Raw genomic sequence first — 12559 nt, forward strand, 5'->3', positions numbered from 1 at the left:
CCACGAATGCAGGAGTTATATTTTCCCTTTAAAAATAAAGTAAAACACAGTTCTAGTTTTATAAAAGATAAAAGATAAGCAAAAAAGCCCTCATGGGGAAGCTGTCTGGACAACCTGGCATTATCTTTGACTTTTAAAACCCATAATCTGCTGCACAATCTGTCACATTAGACAGTATCACTTCTTTGTTTCCATGTAGCTGTCGAGGTGCTTTACTTCTGTCACGCATTTCCAGGAGCTTTGAATAAAAGTAATTTCTACCAGGCAGCATGGTCATAAATCTAAGCTTCTGACATGTTCATAATGTAAGTTTGTGTCAATATCGTGTCTCAGGATGTATTGATTTAATTGTGTGGTTATTTTTCATAGTGCGTGTTTGTAAAAAATGTTGTCACTGTCCTACAAAGTGCACTCTGCAAATTGTGTTTCCATGATATATGAAGCTGCTCCTTTTGTCATATTGAGGGCATTGTTTTTTTGTTACTGATGCAACTTTGAAATTAGATTTGCCACTCCTAATTTGGCTTTGAAACCTGTATATTACATTGAATTATTTATCATATCTTGACATGACCTGCAAAATATAATTAATTTTATTTTGTCCACTTAAGCTGACCCCCCCCCCCCCCCCCCCCCAGCCAAAACTAATAGTAATTACAATGAATCTGTTATTTTGCTTAGATATTTAAGACTTGTTTTGAGTGAAGCATTGCATATCACTTACTTTTTTCTTTGTTTCCTGTTTATAGGTCAGCCTTTCATTGGAAAATATCTTATTAGCATATCTGGTAACAATTGTATAACTAAACTAACAATGGACTGAGATGCGCACAAAAGCTTGTACTGTATCATGTCCTGAAGTTAGCTACACTTTTCCCCTTTTCAGTTTGAACAGTGAATCGAAGGGTCATTTTCTTTCTTAGCTACTTGGAAAAAAACAAACCAAAACAATGGTCTCTCATTTTAGGCTACAGATACAGTTGCCAACAATGCTGTGCATTTTTTGTATACAAATTCAAATTACAATCAAAATTGGGTCAGCCTTTCTTAGATTCTTTAGGCTATAATTTAAACTAGCTCCTCTGAGCATGTCTTCTAACCACTTAACCATTTAATGACATTTCTATTCTCGGTGTGCAGTCTGTTGCTAAATCGGTGCCACTTGTGATTTTCAACAGGAAACTGTTTTTTAAACGGTTAAGCACGAGACTTTTACAGCATGTCCACCCAGGCAGAAGTAGAAAAACAAAGCTACTTTATCATCATTAGTTGACTGAAAACATGCACTTAGCAACAGGCTGTTGAGTTGTACTTTGGATTCTTTGCAACATCCACATCTCTTTATTACCTGATGAGGTCAATGTGTACGGCACGTTGCAAGAACTTTCAGTATGTTACAAAACAGGTGCAAATTTATTTCGCTGGCATGCTTTTATCACATTACATAAGCACTGTCTAACCAGAGTTTTGGTTAGTGAATGCCAATTAATCAAAACATTTCTTAAAAGTTGGAATTCAGAATATGTTCAGAGTTTTCCCCAATCAATGTTGCATAATACAGTACTGTGTCTCTGCTAAGTTTGCCAGTATATAGACATTTTAATAATTTCCAGTAATAACTCAAAACTGAAAATGACACTTTAACAAATTTTACTGTAGAACATGTTACTCAATGGTTGTTATTAAACTCTTATCTCTTAATGCTACTCAGACTTGCAAAGATGAATTTCCAACATAAAGAGTAAGTAGAAATTTACAAAGTGTAAATAAAGAATACAGGCAGGTTATGTATCATCAGACAGATGTCTAAAATGTGCTGTACAAAGTTCACATGTGACTCACATCACATGGTTTCAACACACCTGACATTATTACTTTATAGGTGTATATAAAAGTCTGCATTGACGCTATTAAAAGCCTCAGTGTTATCTACATGGCGTGGGCTGAAACCAGCGCCAGCTTCTAATATATGTGACGCCGTCTGTTTCCTTCTGCTGGAAGAACAGCAAACATTGAGTTCGTAAACACTGCGAGTTACAGAAAAAAAATGTATTTTTAGATACATAAACGTAGCCATTTCATGAATTTTACATCTCTGTTAACACTGAAACATGCTGATGAGAAACGAAATGGAATATATTGTTGCCCTGCAGACATTCAGTCATTTTACTCCCATTTTAAACACCTCAATATGTGACAATAAGTGTCGGGCTCAGTCTGCTGTTGTGTTCAGCCACTGTGCAATCACATTTGTTTTCCCATCTAATCTTTAAGGCTGACTATCCACATTGTAATTTAAAAGTGACCAGACTGGATTTGTGTATTTAGGGATTGCATTAAGTTGCAACAACATGTTGTCATAGCGATAACACACGAACATGCATGCTCATCTGCGTCATTAGTGTTTTGGGAGTTATTAATAGTGTTCAACTTTTTTGTTGTTGCCCTTTATAGCATATTTCACATTCTTTGTAAATTCACTGACTGAGAAATGAGATGTTTGTTGACATCTTTTCACTTAAATTTACACATTACACAATAACATATTCAGAACAGATGTTATCAGTTAGGAAGGAGGTAAAGTTTGGCTAAAAAGTGTCTAAAAAGTGGCAGAATTTATAACAGCAAATGCACCCAGGCTTTTAAAGCTGGTTTCTACCAATATTTTGCAATTGTCAGACAATAAATAAAAATAGATACAAAAAGCACAATATGCCACACATAGGAGTGAAATGTACTTAACAATTCAGAGGCAGTTCTTCATCTTGAACAACACAGCGTGTTGCTAACCCATCCATCTACTGGGGTCCTGCCTCCAAAGCACCTGTCAGTCCTCCCGTCAAAAATAACCAAAATGCTACTGAGAAATGTTCTCTACAGTTATTCAAGGACCACGATGGCTGGGTGGGGGTCAGGAGACAATCAAAGTCTATTATTCTTGGATTCTTATTGTCCAACTTCCCAGGAAAATTGGTCTTGATTTCTGTAGTTCCCCCTGGTCTTCAACTTCCTCATCATCATCTTCTTCCATTTTGGAGCCATTGCAGGTCCACATGTAGCCTGTCCTTCTGCAACTGTCTATAATAGAAGGTTCATTACATAATTTAGGCATCCAGTTTTCTTTGTATCCTGATTCAAATGAGACATCACTGGATAGTGTAGTCTCACATTCCTTGTCAGAATCTGGAATAAGTGGTTGAGATGGAGGAAAATGTGTGTTGCAGTATGAGTGGGTCGGTGTCGTTGCAGTGCTATTATCACATCCAGAATCGGACCACTCTGAGCTATTTAAGCTGAGCAAAGAAGCTAATGATGACTCATCCTTAGAGGGTATGAGGTCTGATAGGAGAGGTTTTCTCTCTTGGTTTGATGGGCATATTGCATCACTATTGCTGCTCTGTAACTGAAAATTGAGCAAAGGCAACACAAGTTGTCCATTGATATCCCGCACTGTGTGTAGCAGCAGCTTCCCATGTGGGTTGCTGTCACAAGAATCAGCATCAGGTAATGGTCGTGCATCGCGTGCGATCAAGTGGTGCACGACTTCTCCACGTTCAGTGACAACCTGCTGAATGTCATTGTCCTCTTTAGGTAGAACAGCCACAGAACTGTAGATGTCAGAGGACTGGGCACTTGTGTCCTCAGGATTTGGAGTTCTGCGTGTTCTTGTGTCCACAGAGGAGCCAGTGTGGTCTTGCCAGGGAGGGAAAGGGATGTCCTGGGGGGAATAGCCTCCATTCCTAACTGAAGACCCATTTTTATTCATCTGGATTTTGGCATAAACTGTTTCATCCATGTGAGGGCATACCTCGACTTGAGAAATTACAAGATTTTTATCTGGATCCTGCAGTATCTTAGGCGCTCCAGAAGCGGTTGCCTCTTTCTAAAACAATAAAGCGATATGGGTCAGTCAAACACACGATTTGAACACTTGATAAAAGTATTTTTAGGTCTGCTAAGCTGTTTAGAAATCTGTAGTTAATGCTTCATTGATGCAAAAGCAAAGAGAGCATACACAGGCTACAAAAAACACCAATTACAAAACCACCATGACTCACTGCACATGCTCCTTTGACTTTACTAAAACAACACCCACAGTGTTTCATTGTTTGTATCTTAAGTTGGTGCTAAACTTTAACAAACTGAACCTGTGTGCAGTTAGTGATGCGCTAATGGAATTGATTTTCCGGTAAGACAACATTTCCTTGTGTGACAGTAAGGAAGGACACAAAGAAACAATGGCCTTACCAGTGCTTGTGTCATGCTCTTTGACTTTCCACCTTTCACATATTTGCACGTACACACAGCTGATACTATGACTAAGGCAACCACAGCAGCCGCACTCAAGAGAAGCCATCGCAGAAGCAGCCACGGATTTTCTGAAATAGAGCAAAGGTTGTTTGATAGACATATTACAGGAAACTGCTTGAGCATTTAAAAGCAGTGAGCTATAAAACTTCCCAGGGTGACGTGCATGCTTAGGAATGTTCTCAGGGAGTATCCTGACTACACTTGTCACACAGAGCACATGAATACAGACATTCCTGAATGTCAGGTATGTAGATGTATTTTCGAGGTGTACTTGAATTATGGTTTACGGTAACTCCTCTAAAATATTACAGAACTGCATTTCCCCAGGAAACTTTTACTGTCATGTGCAGCACTAAGGAATGTACACTGGCAAGCACAGGTAAGAACATTATCTTTGCAAGTCCAATGTGTAATCTTATCTCTTGCCTAATCGAGTTCACAATAATAGGGTAGATTTTTTTTTAAAAGATTATGTTTATAATACAGATTCACAGAATGAACAACGTGTTTATTGTGTAGCCTCATTTCCTGCTTCATTGCAGTATCACTGAGTGCCTCATCTGTGTGGTGCAGATGCAAAGGCTTTAAAAAGCGCTGATTTATAACAAACCATCTTGATTTATTACCAAACACTGCATTGCTTCCAAGTGACTGCAGTCACTTGAAGAAATTTGTGCAGTCTGATTAAAGTGAAATGTAAAAAAAAAAAAAAAAAGCAGCATTTTCAAGTATCTTAATTTTTGCATTTTCTCTGCAGCAGGTGGGCCCTTGAAAGCTTCCTATGGGGTTGTCAAGTAGCACACAATTTTCTCAAGTGAAATCAGATTTTTGCAAATATTATCAGTTTTAAGAAAAGTACACAAGTATTACATTCAAAGCTGACATCAAGTTTTGTTGTTCAAAAACAGCCCCTCATAGCTTTAATACCAACAAACAAACAACCAACATATTCATGTCTGAATAAAATGATATTTTTATGTGCGACGTTATGCTGTGGCCATTATTGTGCTAACCTGGCAGTGTCACACAGAAGGAGGCACTCTCACTGCTCGGGCGACCCCAATTAGAAGATGGTTTGTAGATAACAGTGCCGCAGTAGTAAGACTTCTTCTTTAAGTCGATGATGAACTGACCACTGTGGCTTTCAACATGCTAGAGGAAAAATACGTTCATATTAATGATAATTGTGTAGTCACAGGTCAGAGAAATCAAACACATTTTACTGTGTTTTCTGTTATAAAGTACAACAGAACTAAACATGATTTGGTGGTAAATGCTTTTTTAAATAATTTAGAATATGTTCCTCAGCTTATTACTAAATTTAAAATACATCTCAGGGGCCTATTTACAATATATAGATCAGATTTTATCCAGATCAAGTTTCACTTCAGTTGGGATGTCATGGCATCACCCGACCGTGACTGTCATACTTGTATGGGAATAACTGGTTGTGATCACGGTGTTGACATTAGGAAAGGCGTTCACATGGAGAGAGCACTGCATAATTTGTCTCGATCCTTTTGTCTTGATCCTTACTAGGAAAATAACACTTATGCAAGGAGAGAATAATTCAGTTATGTAATTTTCTAGCAGTCCATATTTGGAAAAAAGATGGGATTTCCTGCCACTGCAGGTAATCAGTTATACAGGAAAATAGAATCAACACTGCTGCATGTTGAGTGACTCTGAGGAAAAAATTCCTTCTTTATAACCATCTAAAATGCTTATAATGGTTGGTTTTAATGTAGCTCTTAGTTTTTTCCCTGATCATTTGCTTTGGACTCTGAGCTGATTTTTCCTATTTTTTGCCTGCATTGTCTCGTTGTTTAAAAAATCTGTTTAAACTCAATGCTATTTTTATACATTTGTACGCTTCAAGCTTAAAAAAAAAAAGTTTTCCAGCCAACAACATTAATTTCTCTATGCTTATTAGCAGGTGAGCTTTTTATTTACTACATACCTGTGTGAAAAAACATTTTGGTACATACGTAAAATAAACAAACAAACAAAAAAACCCTGATAAGCGGAGTCCACCTGACAAAAGGATGCAGCCGATAAAAATACAGAGATGCGGTTAAGTCCAGTACATCATGTTGTATTTTCTTTTCCTTTCAGACACATGAAACATAAATATCTCTCTCTAACATTTCCTAGTGTTTGTGTGTACTTATTCATGAGTCATTAGTCCTTAATAAAATATGGCAGTGCAGTGTAAAAAACAAACATTATAATTGGTGCTGTCAACGTTAATCTCGTTAAAATGATGTTAACGCCATAACTGCATTAACGCAGCAAATCTCAATTAACGAGTTGCCGCGGATCGCCGCTGACAGCACGCTGACAGCACGCTGACAGCACTATTTATAATATGTCGTGGATTACTCATTTACACTATGCCTAACTTTCCTCTGATCAGTTAGTTGTTGTGTTTGTAGCTTTCCAAAAACCTGTTACCAACAGGGAAGTTGCAGATGTGTCCTCTGGTGGACAAACTATGCAAAAACACCCATAATGCACTTGAAGGCTGTTTCTTTACTCTTATCAGGTGTTATAAATGCTGATGTCAATAAATGGCTAATATTAGCCGATATATATTAGTTGGGCTCAAATAATAAGAATTACCAGAGTTTGCTGAGCTTTTTTTAATGTGTGTAGACTGGTTCACTGTTCTTACTGATACATACGGTTGTTGTCATCAGCAAACAGAGGTAGATTAAATGACTATATTTTTTAACTTACTATAATTTTGGATTTAATTGTGACATATTATACACAATACATAGATAATATGTAGATATGCACAGTATGTTTTATATTGTAAATTCAGACTCACCATTGCAGCCCCATCTGGATAGATTAAATTCAAAATATAGATAAATTTAGTCTCGGATGGCACTTTTCTGCCGTTAATGATGATGTCTGCAATGGAGACTCCATTTGGTCCCACAGGCAAGGTGGCATTAACAAACAGAGATGACTCTGTTGTGGATGTAGACAAGATGGGTGGACCCAAAATGGCTATGGAGAAAAGATGAAGATGGAAAAAAAAAAAAGATGAATAGATGAATATTGCGCTATAATAGATCTTACTATAAGATGCAAGGAAATGTATGATTGAGTATGGATATTCTTACTGTGTTCTGAAGGTTTAAACCTTGTCTTGGTGGAACCGTGAGTTCTACCATTAACCAACACCTTAGCCTGGTAATAAACATCATAAACTGAGGGCGTTTCGGCCGTCAGGTCACAGTACAGGGCGGTGATATTCTGACACTCGTCTTTTATCTTGTATGACTGATCGCTATCGTCACTGTAAAGAGAGTAGTACAATATAATCAGATTTTGGTAGCAAAGTATATTAATAATGATTAATGATAATCCTTGTGTAGCATAAGAAGTTGTGAAAACCAGCATTGGAGCACTGAAAATATTATGCGCCTCAAATGGCTGCACTGAATTCTCCATAATCATTTTACCACGCACAAGTTTTTTTTTTATTTGAGAGAGACAAATGAGCATTTTGTATTAATAAGAAACCATTATCCTGCAGGCATGCTAGTCTTTCTCTGCAGCTAAAATGAAGCTGAAAATCACTCCAGAAATTCCAAGTGACAGTAGCTGGGAGAAAAGTCAATTGGATAGGGGGAGCACTTGACATTTGTCTAAGAAACTACATCATGATTAATTGGACAAGATGACATTTCCACTTTGTGGAGGCTGTTTGTAGAGACTGATTGAAAAGAAGAAAAAAAATCAGCTTGTAAGGTTCATGAGTATTGCAGCTCTCTTTAGTGACGAAAGCAGCATAGAAACACATAGGCTGCTAATCACTTGTAACAGGCCTTATTCTTTGGAGATATTTAGACGTTCTTTAGTTTTCTAAGCCACACAACAGCATGATAAACTTGACTAACTATGGGATTTTTGAGGCACGTTGTGAGCTACTGTGTTTTTATAAACACACATATAGGGAAAAAGAGAAAGGGGGGGGGAAAGAGGTGGTGAGGGAAAACAGAGGGGCCTCTTCTCTTTGCAAAATAGAATTTCTAGATCCTGAAGGATAAGAATGGCAATTTTCTATATTTTTGTATGAAGAGATCCGATCTCAAATCTCCAAAAACTGTCATCAAAAATGTATGCATCTTTAGAAAAGGCTAAATAAGGCCTGAAATCAGCTTAGATTTTATCAGGATTTACTCAGAGTAATTGAATATTTGTTTTTGTTTTTGCCTCTGCAGATCTGGCACGCAGCAGAGAATTTGCAGCAGTAGCCTATATGTGAGGTCAGAAACAGAACAGTATTTTTCCTCTGCAGTGGGGCAGTTCATGGAAGGCCCATGAACAGTGGGTGACTGTGGCACTTTTAGTCTTTTTAAATGTCTATAGTAATCATACAGAAATGATAAAACATACAATTAAGATTATTTTACACATGTCATGTTAACAGAGGACTTTTCTAAAAATCAGCTAGGTTTTGTCCAGCATGCCATACCTGCCATTGCAACACCACATCTATACACAACCCTAAACCATGTGGCGCCCAGGCAGGTGTTCTTAATTTGTTGACAAGTGGCATTATGAATTTTCCCGTACAGTTTGTAACGAGACACCAGCAAAAAAAAGTGTGTTTGCATTGGCCCCTATATCAGAGCAGCAGTGCAGGGAAAGTACAGCTGTCATATAATCTTTCATCAGTCATCCTGGTCTTACCTCCTGTATTTGACACTATAGAGTAACCTTTGCCCTGGAAAATCACTCTTTGCAGGATCCCAGTGGAGTATGTTATGGAAGTTCCTAGAGTTAAATTGCACTGTGACATTGCCAGTTGAGGATTCTGTAAAGATGAAGGGAAAAGTCTGTCAGTCTTTTGCTACAAATAATAATCCTTTATTTGAATAAGTGATTTCTTTCGATAGTATTTTTAAAACCAATAAATTCAAAATGAGACATTTCTGTTGCTTTTTCTTACATGTTGCTTTTATCTACTCGTGGAATGAACTACAGTCGGTCTAAAACCATTCGTGCCCTCAGCTAGTACAGCTGCCTGAATTTTGAACTTCAGAGAATAGCAGTCACTCAGTATAACTGAACTGAGCACACACTGGATTGGGACGGCTGGGAGATTATTTAAGATGGACTTTGTTTCGACACGTGGCTGAAACTCAAGAAGATCTCGTTTCCTTTTCCAGTCATATCTTTGATGCATGGATATAAAACTCGGCCATCTCCCAGGCTGTGACTCAGGAATGGGAAACCATATCCTTTACAAGCTGATTTTGGAGTCTGAATATTTTCCAAGCTAGTTTTACGATGTCAAACCATACGCACAGATTTAGTGGTTCAACAGCGCAGAGTGTATTATTATATTTGAATTTTAAAGTGCATGAAGTTTATCGAAAGACAAGCTTGAAAGTACACAGTAAATTCAGAATTAGCTTTTTTTTTTTTTTATTAGCAGCTCAATGTCCACTATTAAAGACTCCATTTTTTTTTGTGATCGTTTACAATGGCCAAGGAGTTCTCGGTCACCCAAACGCTTTCATTTCAAATAAGAGGGAATAACTCTGCAATTCTGCAACTGTTTCTTTTTTATTTCTACTGTTAGAAAATAATGATCCATTTAGTGTAAGCCTGCCTCTAGTTGACACCTGTAAATAAAAGAAAATGATCCAAATTAACTCGCTGTACTCACCAAAGCAGAAAAAGAGAAGCATCATAATGTTCATGAACCACATCTTCATCACTTATGTGGGCTCCAAAAAAATTCCAGGCAGTTCTGCTCTGTCTTTTAAGTAAAACCAAAAAAAGACAAAAAGGGGAAAGAAACACACACAAACACACATGTATAAAAAAAGCTACCTGATGTCAGAAATCCTCCCAAACAAAACCTGAATGAATGTGAAAAACGCTGTTAAATATTGGAGCTGAATAAGGTTTCAAAGCATTTCCCTGCCTCTGCTTTTCAACCATCTCTGATGCGTTCTGGGAAAGGAGTGGCTTTACTCAGGTGTGCAGGTGTACTGGACTTTGACTTGCCATAACTTTGTTCCTGTTTTTCTTCTTGCTGTATGTCCCACCCATTTTCTGTTTCCAGAATTACAACTTCCTTTTTACGTCCCTCCCTCTCCACCTTGAGTCAGTCGCTCACTCTCTCCGGACTTGTCTTTCAGGTTTTCTTGGTTTACTGGAAATGATCGAGATTTGAAACTGGAAAAAACAGAAAGTGAAAGAAAAAAAACAGTTTGTGTGTATATGGCCCACAGACCACTGTTATATATGCTGAGACAGCCCAGTGTTGACACTGATAACACACAGTTCAGGTAATAAATACATAGATGTGTAGGTTATGTCACAGTTTCTGTAACTGTAATACTATCTGATTCAGAAAGCTGTGGGATATGTGGTTTGTTTTGTGCTGTGGAATTCTACCTGTTTTGGAGTTTACAATGAAAAGATTAAGGAACAATGGCCAGTGGTTACAAGATACTGGCTCATACACACAGATCATCTGCCAGTAGGCTTGGTTGATACTAGAAACTCATCTTTCTTTTGTTCTTTGCATGATTCACAGTTACATATAAACCTTACTTATAGGCGTTGGACCCTCTTAGTTAATTCAATGTGATTCTAACGACTCTACCTTTGAGGCAGGCTTTGCTTGCTTTAAAACAGCTTTCTTGTGATTGGCTGCTCCTTCGTTACAGAAGTCTTCCCTCACACATATACATCGCGTACATATACAGACGCGTATGCCCATCCATCCATCCAAAAATCGTTTTAATTAGATATTATCTTTATATAGATTGCTTATAAGTATTATTTGTTTGTTTGTTTTTATTTGAAACATTGCATAAGATTATCTGAAATTATTTGCATCCTGAAAAATAAAATGGCATGTCATCTTTTCAGCCTGCAAAGTTGTGATTGGTGATGTACTGTAGCAAAATTTTGCTGATGGTTGAAAATCTATTAAGTTCTTTTCTTGATTTTCTGACAACAACAATTATAAACAGACTGGAAGAGAGCAACATTATGAAGTAAAACAAAAGTTTGTTGTATAAGTGTGCTTGATATTAAACTCTTTATGCTGTACTGTTGACATAAAATAGCTGTGCATGAAAGTCAATGGCTAAAACACAGAGAAGGAAATAGAACAGGATCACGTGAAAAAATGAATGCAACCCAAGTTCGTTGACACAGCTATCGTTTTCAAACAGTGCCCTAGTAGATTGCCTGGTTAATGTTTCTCATGGCAGAGAGTTTGATTTGTTTGAACAGGAAATACATGGGTTATATGGCTTGAATATTCTTGTCTTACACTCATCAAAAAACTGTCAGTTTGCGCTTCCTCCAGGGCTCGCTCCTGAAAAGAAGTGCATAAGCTAGGTTTAAAGCTTCATGGGCAATTCATGGGTTTCAGAGTTCAAATATCTCAGCCTAATTTTAGATTTCCATCTGGATTTATAGATACATATTAAAAAAGTGACCAAGGTTACCAAAAGATTTTATGATTTTTCGCTCACTTAATGTGTAATCTCTTGGCGACAAGCAGCATACTAAACAATTAGGCCCTTTATGACAATATATAATGAGGCAATTAAAATTTTGGAAAAAAAAAAACTATAGGGGCACACCTTAAGAAATTAAACATGTTCAATTTTGATAATTTTATCACATTCACTAATCTAAAGTTAATATATAAATATTTACATAATCAGGCTCCCCCTGTACTCAGTGACCTCATGGTTCCTCTTAAAGTTCTGAGTTTAGAAACACTCAGAACACTTACTGAAAATTATGAAATGTGTGTATTTTTTATATATAAATTGTTTATCTTATTGATTTTCTTGTGTTTTAAAAGCCCTACTAGGAACAAATAAAGTCAGCTTAGGTTCTTAACTTTGTGGTGTTGTCAGGTTGTCAGACATCCCAAAGCTGGGAGTGCCTATTGTATATAATAGGAATGCAGTTATTGTGCAATATTGGATAAACGTGTTAGGCACCAGTAGCTCTCACACTCCCAAGACCTGTTTGAAGGGAAATGTAGTGTTACGTGTTGATGCAGTCATGCTTAAGTGATTTTTGCACTTTTAAGTCTACAAAAACATATATTTATTTATATAAATGTTAGATACTCATAATTTTTTCCATCCGACAGACACACTTCCGACTCACAGGATACTTACTGTTAAGGTTGTTAAAAGTACAGGTAATCTTTAATCCAGAAACACTGCAGGTCTCACGGGGA

General features: G+C 37.2%; 1 protein-coding gene across 1 annotated transcript; it reads right to left on the bottom strand.

The window, feature by feature from the left end:
- Positions 1-1301: 1301 nt before the first annotated feature.
- Positions 1302-10344, bottom strand: LOC102079845 (uncharacterized). Its single transcript, XM_005455316.4, has 7 exons — positions 10004-10344; positions 9022-9145; positions 7446-7621; positions 7145-7329; positions 5325-5463; positions 4249-4379; positions 1302-3883 (listed from the first exon to the last, which is right to left on the bottom strand). The coding sequence occupies exons 1-7, from the start codon at positions 10050-10052 to the stop codon at positions 2933-2935; spliced, it is 1755 nt and encodes a 584-aa protein (XP_005455373.1). The 5' UTR covers positions 10053-10344; the 3' UTR covers positions 1302-2932.
- Positions 10345-12559: the final 2215 nt, after the last annotated feature.

Source organism: Oreochromis niloticus, linkage group LG11 (genome assembly GCF_001858045.2).
Source record: "Oreochromis niloticus isolate F11D_XX linkage group LG11, O_niloticus_UMD_NMBU, whole genome shotgun sequence".
Classification (NCBI taxonomy): Eukaryota; Metazoa; Chordata; class Actinopteri; order Cichliformes; family Cichlidae; genus Oreochromis; species Oreochromis niloticus.

Excerpts from the sequence above, each read along its gene's own strand:
- LOC102079845 (XM_005455316.4), bottom strand. The coding sequence starts at position 10,052 with ATGAAGATGTGGTTCATGAACATTATGATGCTTCTCTTTTTCTGCTTT. Across the intron at positions 9,146-10,003 it reads GCTTCTCTTTTTCTGCTTTG|AATCCTCAACTGGCAATGTC; the intron begins GTGAGTACAGCG and ends TCATCTTTACAG. Across the intron at positions 7,330-7,445 it reads GTTTAAACCTTCAGAACACA|CCATTTTGGGTCCACCCATC; the intron begins GTAAGAATATCC and ends TTTTCTCCATAG.